This window comes from Nanorana parkeri, unplaced genomic scaffold (genome assembly GCF_000935625.1).
Source record: "Nanorana parkeri isolate BGI_ZX_2015 unplaced genomic scaffold, ASM93562v1 scaffold183, whole genome shotgun sequence".
Taxonomy (NCBI): Eukaryota; Metazoa; Chordata; class Amphibia; order Anura; family Dicroglossidae; genus Nanorana; species Nanorana parkeri.
In genome coordinates, this window is record NW_017306451.1 from 1,004,809 (window position 1) to 1,026,294 (window position 21,486).

Genomic DNA, 21,486 nt, shown 5'->3' on the forward strand with positions numbered 1-21,486 from the left:
GAAGCCAGGACGAACACCTTCAGCCAAACAGTGACTGCAGCCAGTTCTGACAGCAGCAACAGACGCAGCGGGAGATTCCTCCATCTATGCTATTTACTGGTAAGGCCAGCTTAAGGCAAAGAACTGTAATGGCTGGCTGCTATAGTGGTATCAGTTTATGGGTTTGCACTATCCAGTATAGACATGGCAAGGTGATCTATCATGCTTTTTGAAGAATTCTGTCAGCTACACATTACAGGGGAATTTATTGCAGAATCTGAAGCATTTGCCTATAGTAACCAATCAGCTTCTATCTTCAGTTTGTTCAGTTAAGATTTGAAAATAAAAGAGAAGCTGATTGGTTGACATGCACATCTGCCCCATATTCTGATTGCTCCGGTTTTGATAAATTCCTCCCAATATTTTATCTGTGTGTTTTCCTGAGTTTTTTCTCCAGTGTAGCTTTACATAAGGGACACTGGCCTAGTTAAATAGTATTGCTTATACTGTACCAGTAAATTCCTGAAAATGTTATCCAATATGCATCTGATTGTACTGTACATCAACAATATTCCAAGTGGGGTGAATCCTAGTGCTAAGGGCTATCACATCAGAGAATTTAAATATTGATGATTCTTATTGTAAAGAACTTCATGACATTTCTTTTGATATTTGTTAGTGGGATTCACACAATAGATACCTAAACAGAGATTCATACAACGCAAAGATGCTCAGTGGAAAAAAGCACCATGCAGGTGGTTGTGTCTATCAATCACATCAAAGCTGATCAATGTCTTATGCTCAGCTGTGCAAACACACTGGGGCATATTTACCGAAAGAACTTTTTTACCAGGGCTCTGTCGGGTCTCACCAGGGCTTTGAGGGGGCCACACCAGGGTAGCAGGACTCTGTGAGGTCTCACCAGGGCGCTGTGGGGTCTAACCAGCCTTGTTAGACCCACAGAGCCCTGGTGAGACCCCACAGAGCCCTGGTCTCACCAGGGTGATGTGGGGTCTCACCAGCACCATGGCTCCGTAGGGTCTCCCCAGGGCTCCCACCATGGCTTTGTCGGGTCTCGCCAGCCTGATTAGACCCCTCAGAGCCCTGGTACCAGGGCTCTGTGGGGTCTCACCAGGGCTCTGAGGGGGTCTCACCCGGGTAGCAGGGCTCTGTGGGGTCTCACCAGGGCTCTGTGGGGTCTAGCCAGCCTTGTTAGACCCCACAGACAGCTGGTGAGACCCCACAGAGCCCTGGTTAAACCGGGGCTACCTAGGGTCTCCACAGGACTCTCCAGGGTCACAGGGCTCTCACCATTGCTGTAGCCTGTGAAGGCTGCCTCTCACCAGGACTGTGCAGGGAGCGTCTCGCGGGTGGGAGCGTCTCACGGGCGGGAGCGCGCAGGACGAGCCGTTGCTGACTACGTCTCCGTCCATCTGCCCCTGACGATCCACCCTCCCAGCTAGATTTAACTCCACCCTCCCAGCCAGATTCAACTCCGCCCTCCCAGCCAGATTTGGATCCTCGCACGGTGGATGGGAGGGGTGAGATGGCTTCCCAGTGGCTGGTGGGCGGAGTTACAGAGGACCACTGGCCGAATGGACGGACCGAGGAAACAGATAAGCTCTCAGCCCTGTCACTGTCAAACGGAGAGTCTCCGTTTGACAGCGACAGGGCTAAGAGCTCATGTCGTTACCTGGCTGTGAGGTAATGTGACGGCAGGGCAAATTAGGCGGCCGCAAGGCCTAAGGCGATCGCCTAATTTGCCTAATTAAAGAGCCGCCTCTGACCCTGACTTTAGAAAGCACAACAGAAGACCTACCAGAACACGGAAAACTGCTGGGTTTTTTATCCTCCTTAAATGACTCCATCCATTGAAGTCATCATTTGAAAGCCATTCTACTGAAATATGTCTTGCTGAACTGTGAATTTTGTGGTATTACATGTACTGTAGCTCCCTGGTGGAAAGGGTGCTATTACATTTACAGGGTTATTCACAATAGGGCGAAGAGTTTGGAGAAGGCAGGAGAAGTGAACAATCTAAGACAACATAGCTGATTTGGACAAATTCTCCACTTAAGCTCACTTTCCAGCTCAGCTATGTTGTCCTAGATTGTTCACTTCTCCTGCCTTCTCCAAACTCTTCACCCTTTTGTGAATAACCCTGTTAGTGTGTATCAGATTGTATGTGGTCTGATACTAATTTGTAGTTTGGTTCATGTGGTTTTCCCCTAAACAATCTATCATTGCCATCTGTCTGCTGCCAGAAGTACTGCAAGGTGTACGCTGGTGATAGAACAGAGCAGCCAATGGGATTGCTAGGAGTAGATATCCCTCCCCAGCCAATTACTATTGAATGATGGCCAGTGGTGCATGATGGGGGAGGAGATAAATACTCAAGGTGGGTCCTGCCTGCGGGAATCACCTGGAGCCTGGTGGCAGCAGGTCCAGTGGTTGCTACTGCTAAAGACAAGGGTCAGTAACTTCTACCTCAAGTAATGCTGTGACAGGTGCTTGACCTGCGGTGCATGGAAGCTGTAACCACACTTTCTCTTCTTTGATTTCTTTGATTTCTTGTGAAACATCAAACCTTTTTTTTTTTACTCTATTGTGCCCAGATATATTTCCCCAGAACAAGTATCCTTAGCCATTACACTAGTCCTAGACCTAGATTTGGTAACATATTCTTGTTTCCGTTCATGCCTATCTTTGGGACACATTGGAGGTGATTTATAATGCATTTGCAACACTTTTCTGGTGTTATAGCCATATAAGGAATTCCTGTGCTAAATTCATGAGAGCCGTGCAACAGTTCTCTTGCTATTTCTGATGTGTGCAACAAATTAAGGTAGTTCTTATGTGCTATATTTTCCAAATTCATTAAGAAATACCACTGTAGCACCTTGTAGGAAAGAGTGCTATTAAATTTAGTGTTATCAGATTGTATGCGGTCTGATGCTGATTTGTAGTCTGGGTTCATTTGGTTTCCCCTAATCAATCTGTCATTGTTTGCATCTGTCTGCTCCTGGGTGTATCCTTGTCACAGAGGAGAGCAACCAATGAAGGAATGTTATGAGTATATATCCCTCTCCAGCCAATCACTGGAGCCTTATGGCTGGAGGCCAGTGGTGCATGCTGAGGGAGGAAAAAAATACTTTGGATGGACCATGTGAGATCTCTTCCTCCCCGGGCCCTGCCTGTGGGCAGGCTGCTATGGACTGTCTGAGATGGCTAGGCCTGAAGCCTGGGGACTAGCCGTATGATTACACTGGAGCCTGAGGTTGTAGGCCCAGTGGTTATTACTGATGACAAGGATGAATATGGCTGGTGACTTCTACTTCATGTACTGCTGCGCCAGGTGTTCTTCCTGCTGTGCATGGGGACAGTAACCACAATCAAACCATATAATGGAGTCTACATCTGCCTGGATGATCCTACCCTCTACCTCTCTCCCTGAAGTTCTACAATAAAGTTCTCAGCATCATATCTACAGTCTGGACATCACATTAATCGATTACCCAAGAGGGCGGTAAATGCTGATGGGCAAAGTCAGTGAAATTACCTCCAGACAAGAAGATCACTGAATTGCAGTAACCCATAGCAACCGACCCTAGAGTTCGAGGTGTGCTGTGGATCCAAAAAAGTCAGTTTCTTACAGAAGAAACAGGGAGACCTGTTAGTTCTTTTAGTGTAGATCACCCTTTGGAGCCAACGTTAGTGCTATCCTGTATTGGGTATCACTGCCCAAGAAAGGGGAACGCTACACCACCATATTATTTATAAGAAAAGTGGAGAGCAAATTGTGTTGCACATGTAAGTATGGTGTTTGTCTAAGGCAATTCTGGCAAAGATTCATATACACCTTACTGACAGTTACATACATCTGGGGCAAGCTGCGTGATTTGTTACATGGACAGGAGACAGATTTCTAAGATACCCTTCATGAATTACAGAGACTGTTTACTAAACCCCACCATCATTTCAATGGGATTTAGGTCCGGACTTTACTTGGCTGTAATATAAAATAAAGAATTTCTTCATTTTCAAACACATTGTTGTTGATTAAAGCTGACCTCCGAGCAAATTGTATGAATTGTTCTAAGACTCCCCCTCCAACACCATATCCTTACTTACGTTACTTCTTCGTGACGATATTCCAGTTTAAACCCTATCATCACAGCATCTCTATTAGGATTTTTGCAGCAGCAGCCTGGGTTAAGTGGTCTACGTTGATTCCTGCATACATAAGCAATACCTCTTACTCAGCAACACATCTCTCCACTCTAGAGCAGGGGTGGGCAACTCCAGCCCACCAGTTGTTGTGGAACTCAGGGATCTCAAGTCTCCCTGATGTTCAGGGAGTCTCCCTCTTTTGGACAGCAGCTTCCTGATGTCCGCGAGACTACACATTCCTTAAGGTATTGCAAGACTGGCAGTTACAGGCATGGCTCCCAGAGGCATGTTTGGATTTGTATTTAAAGCACAGCTTGCGGGTTGGAGTTACCCACCCCTGCTCTAGAGTCTAAAGCTGCTTGATGCATGGCAACTCAGAATGCTGACAGCTCTGAGCAAGGCTGTAGAAGAGAAAGGTCATGCTGCATAATGTTCTCTGCCTCTCATCTGCCATCACCCTACGTTGCCACTTGCAGACTGAGTACTTTGAGTGAATAGCTCTGTCAGTGTAAAAACATTGACCATGTATTAGTTTTTTATACTGCCCCTGTACCCACCCACATAGCCTTCTAACAGCCCTGGGCTGCAGGACAACAGTGTTCTTCCTTTTCAAGATTCTCTAACTTACTTCCCCTGTCTCCAGGCCCCATGCACCTGTGAAAACTTGCTCTAAATTTATAATATATGAATGGCAGTGTCAGCACTTATAGTAAGAAAACAGCTTTATTTAGTGTTCAGAATAATCCTGCAGCAAAAACGGGAGTTTTCGGCTTCCCTGTCCGTGCCTGTGCAGCCATCTATATAGAGCTAACTTCAAAGTGCAAAGGGCTGTGTAGGGCCGGTGTATAGAAAGGCAGGGACGGGAGCAGAGAACCACTATGTCTTTCCTGCTGGGTGATTCTGGTCACTGAATAAAACAAAGTTGTCCCACTGTCAGTGCTGAAACATTGAAAGTACAGCACTCCTTCTGACACTACTTTTCATTTACAATAAACAGTATGCACAGGGACTCAAGAGGCTGGAGATAGGCTAAGAGACTTACTAAATGGAAGGGTAGCACTTTGGAGAGCAGGAGTTACCCGAAGATTTGTTCTGTCTTCAGTTCAGCTTTAAATCCTGTTTTTTTAGATCACTGTTATGTTGCATAACTAAAAATCTTTACATGCCTGATTTACTCATATGTGAAGTAAGAGGATGGGCAGTGGAGTCAAGTGAACATAAACAGCCAACTTTATGTACCGTGTTTCCCCGAAAATAAGACACTGTCTTATATTTTTTTTGGCTCACAAAAACACACTAGGTCTTATTTTCGTTTTTTTTTTAATGTACAACAATCCAACGTTAACACAAATCCAAATTAAATAATCCAAAATGGCAAAGTTAAGAATAGGGTGATCAGGGGTGCCGTACCTTTCCAAGAGCAATTTGGTAACCAATCGCTAGCCAGAATGAGCGAAACTCACGGAGTGCATTTGGTATCAGTCCACCTGTGACAGGAGCTGGCGCTATAGAGAAAGCATCGGCTTATGTGGCTCTGCTCCCTCCGGTGCCGCCTCGCTTCCTTTAGCGCTGGCTTCTTTGGCACCGCTGATTCTCTCCTGCGGCTCTTCAAGTTCCCCCTTAGGCCACCACCGGCCCTGGGAATGGTCACCACTAGGTCTTATTCTCGGGGTAGGTCTTATATTTTAGCAATTCTCAAAAATAGTACTAGGTCTTATTATCAGGGTAGGTCTTATTTTCGGGAAAACAGGGTATGTGAATTATTAAAATATACAACATCTCTTTGCCAATGCTTCACTTATCTGCATTTTAACCTTAAAAAAAAAAAGACAGATGGCATAAAATTCAAGAATGTAATGATGTAACTTTCATTTATTGGTTCTTCAATTATTGTCTACCTATATCATTATAGTCTCAGGCCTGGAAGGAGGAAATGGTATATGTCCATTAAGGTTATGAAAGAACAAGTCAAAACTGACAAATAATAATAATAATCTGTTCTGACAAATGGAGCATTCGGCTACTTTATATATGTAGTTAATAATTATCACCATTTCCTTATTTTGTGATAATGGCTGGGCACTTAGCAACTACTATGCAAAACTTGATTTGTGTCCAGCAATCAAAAAATGTGGATGGGGAAGGGTGAACAATACAAACTAACAAAAATACATTTTATTTTATAATTGTATTTTATTATTATGTATGCAAAACATTTTAATATTAAATTGTAATTGCATTTGTTGTAAAAGTGCTTAATATTAGGAAAATCTCTTTCAAACACCTTTATGGAATTAAAGTGTACGTAAAGCTAAAACCTTTTTTGTTTTGTTTTTTGTTTTTAGCAATAAGAACCCAACAGGCATTTAATTATCTCCTCGCTTTTTCCAAGAAAGAAATGTATGCTTGATACACAATTTTCATTTTAAAATTAATAATGTAAGCAACAATAGAGGAGCAACATTTTTAAGAAGAGAAAAACACTTGGTCAAGTAAGAGAACAGTGTGCTGTAATCACAACTGGGCATCTGATTGAACAGATTTGCTGACGGATTCCTACAGACACTGCTCATTTATTTTTCAGGCAGGGTTGGAGGCCCAAGGTTTCTAAAGTTATAGTAATTATAAAAGAAAATTATTAACTATAAATTGCTGAATCTTCAATGGATATATACGTTCTCCAACTTCATGCATTTTAGATACATTTCAACAATTTTATACTGACTTAATACAGCTCTGTAATATGTATTGCATCATTAAATGTATTTTTTATTTGCAAGCAAGGATCTGAATATGGCCTGGTATCAATCTCTTGCAGTCCTTGTACAGCAGAGCTCACAGTGTAAGAGATACATGCCAATAAAAGGAACCGGTTTATGTGCTGACAAGAAGCATGCTGCTAGAAAGAGAAAGCAGAGTGACAGAGTGATGAGCTCATCACTGTGCTGCTTCTCCTTTCACTGTCCAGTTACAGGCTGGGGTGGGAGGTATCTATGATTAAGCCCATTATTGGGTGAAACATGTCAGAGAGAAGAGGATGCGTGGCAGGGCAATCTGTACCTGTGTGCTAAATTAAACTCTTCAGTGAAGTTTGCGGTGTGTAGAGTTTGTTTCTGTGAGTGATCAAAAATGTTTTATGTTGGATAGGGCAGGGAAAGGTTAAAACTAGGGATGTCCCGATACCACTTTTTTAAGACCAAGTACAAGTACTTGCCCTCATGTACTTGCTGATACAGCGAAAATTTAAAGGATCGGCATCGGCCATAAGATTCGGGGCATTTTCACGAGTACAAGTACTCATGAAAATGCCTGGTACCGGGCCCGATACCGATACTAGTATCAGTATCGGGACATCCCTAGTTAAAACCCCTGATTTTTTTGTTGTTGTTGTTGTCTGTGTCCCACTCGAATAATTTCATTACCTTTCCTGCTCCTGCTCTAGTAACTCTAAAATTATGGATTCCCCATTACTTTCTCTCCCATTGACAGTGGTTGCTGGGGAAAATAGAGAGGATAAATCTACCCATCAGGGACACAGACAGCAATACAAACTTGACAGGTGTTCTAACCTCTTATCACTCTCACCAAATCTAACAAAACTAGTGTTTTCACACAAGTGTTTTCAGCTGCCAGGAACTGAACAGCAGCATGAGCAACAAAAAAAAGACTAGTAAGAAAATTCTCATCTTTGTTACATCGATAACTTAAAAAGGGTATCCAACCCCAAGAACAAAAATGTATTATTTTGCAGGTTACTAGTCCTCAGGCTGCTGATTATGCTGGCATTTAAAATTAAACATGACTGAGAAATAGGTATACAAAACAGCAGCTTCCTAAATTGTAAACAATTAAGGGTTTTGTTAAAGACGAATGAAAAGCACCAAATCAATACTAACAGAAGTACTAACATCAAAAGTATGCAAATTATTGGAGGCAATGGTAAGGGACTATACTCAAGAATTTGCCTGCGGTAATGGTATCATAAATAACAAACAGCATGGATTCTTATCAGACCAACCTATTCACATTCTATGAGGAAGTGAATAGCAATTTACATGGAGAAAGGCCAGTGGATATAGTGTATATGTATTATGCTAAACCATTTGATACAGTGCACAATAAAGAAACAAACTACGATCTATGGACATTGATGAAATGGTGTGTGCATGGATAAAGAACTGGCTGCAGGAGTGTGTCCAGAGAGTACCAATAAATGGCTTATTTTCTAAATGGTCTAGGGTTGTGAGTGGCCTGCAATAAGTTGGTAAGCACAGGAACAGTTTCTTGTATCTAACATTCTTTAACTTGAATATCAAAAGAAGAAAGACCATGTCATCATTTATCTTAGCATTGGATGTACATACAAAGTACAGTGTATTCAAGGCTTTTGTTCATATATTGACTGGGGAAACGTTAGAACCAGTTAAGGGTTTTATTCCTGTTTGTACCCCTACTATGGGGACTCATCCTCAATTTATCCTGCTGACCAGTGTCAAGACTGCCAAGACTGAAAGTGACAACACAAAGGTCTGTACGCTGTATAGAAGTGCAGGGGGCACAATAAACTGAGTGCTGGATATCACTCACCTGTGAGAGCCCACACTAACAACTTGAAGCATCAGACTGATCAGACTACCATATATATAGCTAGCACCTCAGGGGTCATAAGTCTCCCATAATTTTAAGAAATTTTATTTAGACATAACCAGTGGTTCCATTCTATTAGCCATGATATATAACTTATATGACCTTATAAACTATGATGAATACAGACCGTAACTAGCTCCTTTTGCACCCGAGGCAAGAACAGAAAATTGTGCCCCCCAACAAGCGTGTGACGTCACCCGACGCCGCGCACATACGGCGTCATGTGACGTCATGCGCCCCACCTCCAGAACGCGCCGCTGGCCAAATCTAAAGTATCATCAAAATTTGTTTCATTTCACAAAAATAATGAAAAAATGTTTAGTTTCAGTTCATTTCGCCCAAAACAAATTTTTATTCTTTAAACATGTCTAATAATATACAGTGTGTGTGTGTGTGTGTGTGTGTGTGTGTATGTGTGGGAGGGGGGCTTTTACAGTTGGGGAGCTTCGGGGTAATATCAGGGGTCTAAACATTTCCCTTTAAAAATAGAAAAAGAAATTGAGAACACAGAGTCCTCAATCTCTTTCTGCAGCCTCTGTTCTAAATGAATAGAGAACACTCAGTACAGAGGCTTCCCATTCATTCAGAAACTGGTGATAGTAAATATTTTACTATCAACCAGTTTCTGAATGGGTAGAAGACTCTGTACTGAGTGCTTCTCCCAACTGAAAAACTAATGAATTAATAGGAAGTGATGTGAAGTACTTCCTGTTCATTCATAACTGGGGACACATAATACTGTGTCCCCCAGTTGTTTACAAACATTGATCACTCCAGTATTTGTGCTGCACACAGAGAATCAGTAAATATCACGGATATTTACCGATCCTCCCGCTCTCCATCCTGAGCCGTCTGGCCACGCGCAGAACTGCACAGGAGAAATGGAGCACTGAAGCCAGCGGGGGGGGGGGTTGCGGAGTAGGGAGTGCTGTCACTTCAGGATGGCCGAGCGGTGAGGAGAGAGAGAGCCGCTGGCTTTCAAATCCTGGTTGCATGGCTCTCTCTCTCCTCACCGCTCAGCCATCCTGGATGACAGCTCCCTCCTTCGCCCCCAGCGCTCCCATTCTCCTCGGATCCCCACTGCCTCTGCCCATACAGATGGGGAGAGCAGCAGGGATCAGAGGAGAAGCTGTAGGCTGTGCCGCCCTTCTACTCTCTGCTGCCCCAAGGCTAAGCTGTGTTGGCTGCCTGGCACCCCTGTTGCCATGGTGCCCTGTGCTCACTATGGCAACAGGGGCAAGAGGGCACAGCCAAGCCGACCCTGGCTGCATCCCCTCGCAGCTGCGCCCAAGGCGAGTGCCTCACTCACCTCATCCTTCATATGGCCCTAGATGAATATAATATAGTTTGCGCATTTAATATTTCTATTAGTAAATCTTACATCACATATCAGAGGTTTTCTTGATGTTACCCCACCAGCTTGGTTCTTATATACAACAAGCTGACTAGATCATTTCTGGCTAGCAAAAAATAGGCATATCCAAGACTGTGTTCATTTCAAATGAAAATTGCTATATAAGGATGCATCTATGTGCTTTTCTGTAAAACAAATTATATTAATTAAATCTGTGCGGATGGAGCAGTCTGGTATTAATTTTCTTTCCAGAATATGAAAGTTAGTTATTTTTTTTAAAGCAAAAGATAAATAAAAAGCATACACGAGAAAGCCCCAGAAATCCTGCTAGACTAATGTTCTACTTTAAAGTGAACTTATCAAGTCTTATAAACTCTGTAAACTATGAGTACTGCCAATTTAATTTCTGTGTTCCAGGGAAAACATTTGTATTATTTTAATAACAGAGCCTATACTGCCTAATGATGTTGTGACCCAAGGCTATCAAATTATGAGGGTAAGGTTTAGAGCTATGAGAGGGAGAACCTTAATTTTAAAATAGTGTAACCCTGAACCTAAGCTCCAGGGTCCTCCCGGACTCTGTGTAGGTAATTTGAAAATAAACACAGGTACTGGTACCTGCACTGCCATCTTTGCAAATTTAAATACTTTGTAAATCTGACAGGTCAGCTTTAAGTTTACAAATAATAATTGGTAATTGTCAACGTCAGTGCTATGGAAATGCTAAAAATACATTAGTCACCCAGGAATGTGGTCCAAAAGGTCTTAATTAAAATTGATGCTATCATATTTCTTAATAGTAAAACATATCATTCAGCAGCAGACCAACTTGATGAGTTTATAATGGTTATTTATTGTGCTAGAGCACTATTATATGAAATGTAATAGCACTTTGCAGCTTGGCAATGCTCCATCCAGTGCTATGTGACAGTATAAGCTAGTGGTGCTCAGACATCTCTGACCTAGTATTTTAAAACTAAATGAAAATATTCATACATTAATACATATATACATGCTTTTGCATACATACTCATACAAACACACATACAGAGGGATGATTAATGAGATTCTACAGTGACATAATTCAACAAAACAAACTTATGTTAACATTTTCAGTCTAGTCTCCCTTGACGGAAATGTATTTTTTCTACCGATTCATCAATCCACAGATCCCATTTAAAATATATGTTTCCTCTTGGTCCTTCAACAACACACTGACAGAAAACATAATTCATCAAATTTCTTTTCCTATGTAGTATATAATATTACAGTAATTACACCTTTATTGAGCCTAAGGTTTGTTGGAAATGTTCAAATCAGCTTGAACCCAGCACCTATCACAAGTTAATTTACACAGATTACTATAACCAAACAAACAATTAACTATAAATAGGCATTCATACACAGGTACACACTGTACATAAAAACATGCAAACGCATGCATGTACAGTATACATATGCTCACACACGTACATAACTGCAGATTAACACAAATACATTTATTTATCTTCACCTATGTCTTGGTGCAGAGCAAACTATTTCAACTATACTCTGATTTATATCTCAGCTTTTAATCACACTTCCTTGCGTATCTTGTGTACTAGACAGTCTTATCTCATCTTTAATGGCCTCTCACTTTCCATAAACAATATAGATTAAACTAAAGCTGTTTTTTCCAGAGCATCTCTGTCTGCTTCCTTGCCTGAAATATGTTGATAACTTCCCAATAATCTCAGCTAAACTTGCTCATTGCTAAGGAATAACCTTTTGTTTATGGTATTTCACTTAAACCTCACATTCAACCACTAATCACCTCCCTATATTTTCAACCTAGAACATTTCCCTCATCTGCTAATTGCTCACAAAGACATGTTAAAGTTTTAGTGTGTGCCCCCATTACATCCCTACTTTAATCCTCTGTGGAAGTAAGGCTTCTGTGGTCCCTCCTGTGAACAGATAGGCCCTTCTACAATCCATCCTGAACGTCTGAGCTATTCAGCTTACCTACCTCTCAACTGATACTCTTTTTCATCTGTCCCTCTACTGCCTGCCTGTTACATACAGTTTAAATTCGAACAGAGAATACAGTTCATATTTATAGACCTAACAAGGTTGTCTCTTACTCCTACCTCCAAGGCTGGTGCATCCACTGCCAGTTATAACCCAGCACAGGTCCCCCCTCCTCTTCAGTTATTGGTTGCTAGGACCTATCGCCTCCTAACAACCAATGGTGTCCAATGTTCCCTCCTCTGCACTCATTGGTTGCTAGGACTGCTGCCATTCCTAGCAACCACATACATGTCCTATCACACTCCTGACCAATACAGTATATAACCGTGTATTCCTCGGGTGGGTACTGCAGTGACTGTGGACAGAGCCGCATAGAACCGAAGAACAAAGAGGGGAAGTCACCAGAACATCAGTTTCCACTTTATCGATCCATAGTTAAATAGTTGTTAAGGTTGAATAAAAGACACAGTCCATCGAGTTCAACCTATGTGGTTGTGTGTATGTGTGTTTGTTTGAGTTACTCAGATTACCATCTTTTATTGGCATTGATCAATTGATTGATTGATCAGAGCATCACAATGAGAAGCAACATTTAGGAACCGCATGAGGTTCCTTCATCAGGCAAACCCCATGAGGTTCCTTCATCAGCCAAAGTGACTATTAGTTGTCCTCATCTGAGTACCCCCTTACATTGGTTACTAATGTAAGGGGGCACTCTGATGGAAACCACTAATGTAAGGGGGCACTTGGATGGGAAAACTAAAGTAAGAGGGTGCTCTGATGGAGAACACTAATGTAAGGGGGCACCCTGATGGGGAACACTAATGTAAGGAGTGTGCTCTGATAGGGAACACTAATGTAAGGGGGTGTTCTGATGGGGACAACTAATCTAGGGTGCTTTGATGGGGAACACTAATATAAGGGGGCGCTCTGATACGGAACCCTAATGGAAGTTGGCGCTCTGATGGGGAACACTAATGGAAGGGGGTATCAGTCAAGCAACTAAATAAACACCAAAAATACATATATGTAAACTATTATATCTACAACAGGGGAATAGAAGAAGCTGATATAAAAATAGATTCAAGTGAATATTTCAATTAGTTTTAAAAATACATTTCATGATTTTGAATGGATTCATCCCTGAATTTATGATAATGTTTTATTATTTAACTAGAGTTCAGCTTTGAGATTTTTAGATCCATCTTACTAATCTATGATGACTGTTATTTTTATAAGGATTATTAGTTGTAGTATTGAGAGCTGATGATTCAACTACTGAAAAAAGGATTGCCGTGGCAAATAACAAATGTGGTATTGCTAAGAGCCAATTATCTTCAGTAATTGATCCAGCACTAATTCCATCTCCACTCGCAAGATACAAACTACTCCAATACAGAATGCAGTGGTCCACATCTTCAGCTGGCTGCTGGAGAAAGGGCGATTGGAATAGAGTTGCACCACTGTGACAATAAAAAGGAAGAAATGTAAAAAAATAACTTCAGTGGAAACCAAACCTTTGATCATTCTCACTGAAATAGATATCCCTATTGAAAGTTATACGCTTTACTGTTCTGATGGCAACCATAAAATTATGGATTTTTTTCTACTTCTATCCTAGTGACAGTGATCACAGGACAAAAAATGATTGGGTTTCCTTTACATGGACACAGACTAGGTAAAAGAAGCTTGAGATATTTTAAACCTCCCCCCACCCCCAAAGAAAGGAACAGAAATAATGAACTTCTATAAACCAAATAATACATATAGATATAACAAAGCCAGTTATTGTGTGGTGAGCCAAATAAAAAGAGTTTTGCAGTGTTTTACAGAGTATGCAAATTACTTATATTAGTCCCTTCTCCAAATCTAATGTGTCTACCACAGTCATATATAAACAAAGAAATACCAAGTCTAATTGAGATGGAAGTTTTCCAATACGTTAGTCTTTTTTGGAATGGATATAGATCACCCAGAAGAAATCCACAAAAACATAATAAGGGTATACATACTCCTAGTAAGTTATGGCTCAGATGGCAGACAATAGTGTCCTCCACTAACATGACAACATTGTCTTACACTGTCACTATACAAAAGAAGTAACTGCTCTCCAAAGCTGAGATATCTTCTGCTGAAGTCTACACTAAAACCAATGCTTCTGACAGTGTCAATTTCCTGGCTCCCCCATGGCTCCCACTGTTTCCTCCCTGTGACCTCCACCCATTACAGGATTTATTAATGATGTGGGGGTCAGTGGGAGGAACCAGTGAGAGCTGTGGAGGTCCACGGAAATTGACACTCCTGGAAGTGCTGGTTTCAGTGTGGACATCTTAGCATCGGAGAGGAGTCTGGTCGGTATATAGGTCTCTTTTTTTGTATAGTGTTCTGGTCGTTTTAAAACACTTACATCACAAATCCGCTAAACAAAAGGTGTATCCCTCATTTTAGGATGGGACAGATACAAATGTGTTTGTATGTTTTGTCAGTCATCATTTCCATTAGTAAGGCAGCATTTACTGTATATTCATTAACTGTTGGATATGAAGAATGTGGATCCTGTTGTTTTCATTCAGTCAGAGTCTACGCTCTACAGCAGGCATTTACTAAAGAATAAGGGGGCCCATTTATAGCATCCACTCTCTGCTATAGTCCACAGTATTACTTCACAGCTTTGGCCCATTCGTGCATTGCAGGCCATGGTGTTGAGTTTGTGATATGTCAAACAAATCTCTGCTTAATCCAGCTGCAAGAATTCGATGACTGGATAGGTCAGTCATGCAACTTTGACAGGTCATTTGACCAGGCTCTCCTCCAGACTTTTTATTCTCTGTCCTCCCTTTATTCATTTTAATTGCACTCCATTTGTTTTGTATTCCAGGAGCAAGCAGAGCCCAATACACATTTGTTAAACACACTGTTGTGGTTTATAAATGTGAGGAGCTCCCGCTACAGTAAGACCATACCATTGCTTTATTAAAAGACCACTGAGTCTCATTTCTGTACAAAAAAAAATCATAAATAAATACGTTTTTCTCTGATTTTATTAGTGGACACATGACACTATGTTCCTGCCACCAGGACCACGGCTTGCCTGAGGCTACAGAGAGTTATGAGTGCTTGTGACATTAGTGCTGGCTTCGGGGCATCAAGTCACCTGTTACCACTGCTGAAGGTGGAACGTGTGGGCTATTTCATACACCCTCTATAGCCTTCAGCAGGAAGCATACATGATACATAAGGCGGATGACCATGGGGCTTTCAAGACACACTGTGTATAGGCACAATGTTCTGTAGTCCCAACTCTGGGACACACATGGTAGGGTGACTACACTGGCACAGCATTATTCACCCTATCACAGGAAGGCCTCAGAGAGAGCAGAAACTGAAAGAATAAACAGGTATTTATTATATATTTAATAACAGCAACAATCTACATTTACATGGCATAACTGAGCAATTTAAACAATTTTACAATTTGGATTTACATACAATCTAATGCAAGGTTTTTGTCCACACATTCATTGGTTGTAAGTTACAACTACAAACTAGCATTACACTAAAGGAAACTATAGACTGCATCTTACCTTTGGACATTTTCTTCAAATAGCTTTAATTTCTGCTCATCCTCCTCACATTGCCTCTTTCTTGCCTCTTCCTCTTCCAATGAGCCAACTGGTACTCCTTGCATCAGCCATTTTTCTCTGAGTGATTTTGACTGAAAATAAGAAGGTCAATATTATGTTTCCTACAAACCTCTATCAAAGTGAAATATCTGAAAATAGCCTAAATTTTATATACCTAAGTCAAAAAACGCTAGAAGAAAACTGTAGTAGCAATAAGCCATCATTAAAACTAATGTCCATTCTTTACTAAAATTGCATTCACAACACAGTGCTGTATGGCAGTAGGAGTTAGTAGAAACATTAGGAACACAATGGTTCCAATTAGAACCATTCTCTTTTTCCATCTATCCCATCTGTTGTAGTAGGTTTTCAGACAAGAGTCTTATAAACAAATATTAATAAGGGGACTAACGCATTGTAAGTTGTGTAGGTGCATAATAGGAAACCAATAGACCACCATTATAAATAACAATACTTACTTATTTGGACATATTAAATAAATGAAGAATGCTTGGCCATTCCGAACAGTGATATTTCCTGAAATTAAAGTGACAGGTTCTCTTGATAGCCATTCTTCCCCCTCCACATTCTATTACTTAGGCTTCCAAAGGCTGTAACAGGTCAAGTGAGCAGTGAGGGAAAGTGATGAAGGTGAGTATCAGCAGGGAAGTGTGTTATTATGATATCCCACCACTTTGCCCTACATTAACAATTTAAGCAAAGATCAATTACAATCAATCATTTTTACAAACAATTGGCCATTGTGTCCAATAATTTTCATAGTGAAGGATATTATATAAATGCCTTTCGATTTTACCTGCAAAGTCAGCATATACAGTATATGGACATTATGTGCCGGTATCCTGCAGTGCTAGTGTGACTATGTGGAGCTACACAGAGAAAATCAGACTCAAATCTAAGTGAAGGAAAACAATTATGAACACAGGTGACATAAAACATAAATACACACGTATATAAACACACGTACAGGGTAGAAAGCGAAGTCAGGTATAGCAGGGTCAGGCGGAGAATGAACAGAGAACAAGACAGGTCAGGGATGAGGGTTGGAACGTGCAGCAAGTTTACAGGCAACAGGTACAGGAAGCAGGTTCAGGGTATCAGGATCAAGGAGCAGAGGATCAAGGTAAACAGGCACAGAGGTAAAATACTGAGCCATTGTGAGAGAGGTGGAGCTAGTGACACTCCTAGCAGTTAGCTTCTAGTGTAGACTAATTCCTGGGACATGCTGACTGCTGGCAGACACCCGCTGGTGAATACTGAAACTGTACCCTTCAGGTCCATGGACCACAATGCCACTAGCAGGTGTTCTAGTTACTAACAATATATTGCACACGGTTTTTGTAATATTTCTGTAAGAACACATGAAACAAAAACATACTCTTAGAGGGTATTATTCAAAAAATTATTTTTGTTCTGTTCTACAAGCTTGTTAGTATTTTTTTTCAAAGCCATACCCTACAGCTATGACATAATTCATTTATATTAACTAGCTCTGCTTTTTCTTTTCTGCTGAAGTCTCTTTTTGCTGAAGCTGAGGTTTATGAAGAAGAGTTCACAAGTCTAAATCACATTCCTTATTAAAATATTGATTGGGTCACTTTCTATTAACAATTCATAAGAACTTCTTGTATGTAGGGTGTTAATCCACACACACAGGAGTAAACAAATTAGAACAAAACAACTGAACTTCAAACCATTTCCTGGCAGCTGAACAACAAACAGGAATGCTTGGCAACATCTGCAATTAGATATATATTGGGAACAGTGCTCTTCCCCAATGCTTCATGTTTAACTTGAGCACTAACAAATGTTCTTTGTATGCCATCATAACACCATGGATTCATCTTAGTAGTTGCATCCCTCTCCTTTTTTTTATGGCTGTCGTGATCTAGCACTTATGCCAGGTAGTCAGAATGTTATGCCTAGCAAGGTTTGCTTCATCTGTGCTGGTGCTGTTATATTCACCTTAAGTACAGTAATTAAAATGGTTATATAATCAAAGTGAGAAAACACAGCTCATTATTAGACTAGGTCATTAATATAGCTACAGCTAACTGCTGTGTAAAAAGCTCCTGCTCAAGATGTGCTGTTTAGTTTTTTTCAGGAAGCTCCAATTAAACATGGAGTTGTAGTGCACAATCTCTAACTACTAACGTCATTGTGTCATCCCTACAATTTGCAATAGTTTCCGGATGAACGTATTCTTGAAGAACAACCCACTGAACAATAAGATAATACAGAAACGTTGCATAGAATTAAAAATGGCAGCAGTGAATGCAAGAGACAGATATGCACTTTTGTGATAGAACTAAAGCTATCTTTTTTCTTTTATGGAGTAAAGTTGTAACCTGTCAGGTTTTTATCATAGCTTGTGTGTCTGTTCGGGAGACCTACTATATTGGTCATGGTGATTGTCGGAATATGAAGAGAATTCCCAATTTTTAGTCTGCCAATAGAACATGATCAGGGGGGGGGGGGGGGGGTTATTTTTAACCAGGGATACCGTCTGTTTCAGTGATAGTGTTCATATGGTCAAAGGTGGATATCTCCTCACCATGGACAGATTTCCAGTCGCTTTCTGTCATGTTACTAGGACAGGAAATAAGCAAAATGTCCCCAATGGAGACATCAATAGAAACCTGAAAGAGGTTCTGTTTTACAATTTACCCAAACCTTTAGAAATATTTTTGGCTGGAGTGATACTTGAACTTGGTTTATCTGGCAATTCAGATTTTAAAAAACATGTTCAACATGATACATTTTTACTAATTAAAAACTCTAACGTTTGCACGTGTTCAAGTATGAATAACCCGAAGCATTTATTAGTTTGGCCATAGTGATTTTGCAATATACGCATATTCATGTTTTCATTGTTAGAAGGTACTATGATTTCATTCACTTTGCCATGTTTCCTCTGACATGGGCCAAATATACTAGCGCTTCCAACCCACAAAGATATGGCCAGATTTCTTATCAGTGAGCCAGCTTGCTCTAAATCATTATTGCCTGTTGCCACGCCTAATCCATGGGCTACACTACAACATAGCAGCAGCTATTACAGAACAAATATATATTTTCTCATTTTAAGGGTTACCAGTTCCCTATGATCTTAATCAAATAATTTACATGGATATTTACAAACAGACATAAAATACAGAAAAAGTAATGGTGCTCTACATGGTTTCATCACTGATCCTGCTACAAAGTGGCATTTTATATCAACAGATCATTCTGTATCTCTAAGTAGCATTCCTGTGCTTTGACAACAGACTTATACTAGCCTCCAAGGCCTCCCAGAAAATGACAGATTTGTGTCTTGGAGCAGAAAAACGAAGCTAGTTTCTAGCCCTTTCATAGTAAAATATAATGTTTCTTTAACAAATATGTCTTACAAGGGGCGAGGGACCCAACACAGTGAAAAACACAACTAAAAAATGCAGTGATATTAATGACTGATACTATGTATAAGCATGAAACTGTCGCTTATGTATGCACAGCATGCAAAGGATGCATTCAGCAAACACAAACAATATATATCATTTTATAGTATATATGATGTCTCACAGTAATTTAGCATTAGATATACAATTGCTGTTAGAAAAAGCCGGAATTTCCAGATGAAACCAGCAGCTTCCTCCACTGTGTGGAATGCACTGTGTGATGCTGCATTAGAAACACATATTACCTACATGTTTAATATGGATGATGAGAGGAAATGCATCCTCACTGCTGCTACTTCTTACCTTTAGGTGCTGCAGTTGGAGAATTTGGTCTTCTAGCTGTTGTCTTTTGTCCTCAATTGCAGCCTGTCGTTTTCTTTTTTCCTTTGAAAGAAAAGGAAATAAAAGAGACAAAATGAGAAAATGCACGGCTGAGGGTTTGCTATGAGCAGCTGTTGGCATGTGCTAGCACTGCTGTTGCTAGATGCTAAGGAAACATGTTATCATGAAGACTAGCTGCTGTACGCTGACATAAAAAGAAAGCCACCAGCTCTCTCACTGATAGATGCTACACTCCCAATTTAAAGGAACATTCATATTTTAAAGGTTTATTACAAGCATTGCTCACATCTAGTGGCTTGAAAAAAATTACAGATTTCACAAAAATATCACCAGACGTATATGATTACTAGACACTATTGACATATAAAGCTCCTGTAATCGCATAAGACACTATTGACATATAAAGCTCTTGTAATTGCATATCAGAATCTAGTCAAAGAATGGGAAAGATAACATTCAAATGTAGAATTTATAGTGTGCACATTATAATAAATACAATTAATCCAAACCCTAATCTATAACAAAGGGTTAAATTCATATACTAGGTGTACCTGCACAAAATAAATAAAAGTAATGCTGAGGATAACATAAGTAAATCCTTTGTAAAGGGGCCACTTAACACTTGGGAAATACAGGGTCTGACATTTTTTTATCTTCTTCAGAAAATGCTAGTTGTTTGGCTCTAATGTTGACTGTATGGATTTCATTTGTGCTTAAATGTCACTCATATAAATATCTTAAGTATGCCTCGCCGTAAATGCTTGCTTGGGTCACAAGACTAGCTGAACATAATTACAAGACTATTTTATAGTGGGCCAGCTCAACTGATATTGTCGGCGGTAAACCCAGCATGTGTTCACTGTGGGAGTAAAGCTGGGGGGATATTTTGACTGACATTTCCTTATTTTCTAAAATTCTAAAATGATTTTAAACATGTAGCTAAAGCTGCAGTCTAATGAACTACTGGCCCAAAGCATCCATCCCTCTCCTTTATTGAAGCATTGCATTTTGTTGAAAGGTAAAGTAGTAAGAAAGGATAATGTTTTCATATGCATCTATATGTTGTTGTCTGTGCATTAATCTATTGTGTGCTTATAATGTGTTGTGTTGTATTGCTTTTTCTTTCTTGCCATTTTATAAACTCCCATAATTTGTTTATTAGATTAACCTGCACTTTTTACAAACATATTTATGAGGGACAAAAGTCTAGTGTTGCCCAGACACATTATCTAATTTGCTGTGATGCTGAACATGCACTAATAATTGGATTTCTGGGATTTGGCCACTCTTCTTGCATAAATACACAATTAAGGAGGATAATTGCTGGAAATATAATACTTGGATAAAATCTCAAAACGCTTATCAAACGTCCAAATTATTTCAGCAAACTTTGTGCACAGCGGTGGCTGGACATCCTAAAACAGCTCAGATGTGAGAACAGTGATATTTAGTACTATCAGTTCTAAAGCTAGCAATACACAGCTAGATTCTCTTAAGACATTTCTTGCTAAACATCATGCATAAGGAACCTACCCTGATGTGTGTTGTATTCAAACAGAGGGAGCGCCAGCATACTTTGTAGAGTTAAAAGGGATTATTTGTTGATAAAAAGCCAGCAAGTTTAGGGGGTCAACTGAGCCCCTCCCCCCTCCTTCATCAGGGCTTATAAAATGCTTTATTGGTTGATTACTGTGGACTCAGGTTTAAATATAACTGTATTGACCAGTGTCCATAAATGGATAGGCATCTACCCCAAGCAGGAGTAGACACTGGTTTCCTCCCACATTCCAAAAACATGCTAGTAGGTTAATTAACAAGTTGGTTATGCACATGTGTTTTCACATTCTTAATGCCACTCCCATGCATCTCTGTGTAAATGGAGAGGGATGAGGAAAGACCT

At 40.3% G+C, this 21,486-nt stretch overlaps 1 protein-coding gene across 1 annotated transcript in view; it reads right to left on the reverse strand.

Moving 5' to 3' along the window:
• PALM2 (paralemmin 2) overlaps positions 1 to 21,486 on the reverse strand; it is a 125,129-nt gene that overhangs the window by 38,290 nt on the left and 65,353 nt on the right. The window contains exons 2-3 of the mRNA XM_018555109.1: positions 19,548 to 19,628; positions 15,745 to 15,875 (exon numbers count right to left, since the gene is read on the reverse strand). Of these exons, the coding sequence (XP_018410611.1) occupies positions 15,745 to 15,875; positions 19,548 to 19,628 (212 nt within the window). The remainder of the gene's footprint in view (positions 1 to 15,744; positions 15,876 to 19,547; positions 19,629 to 21,486) is intronic.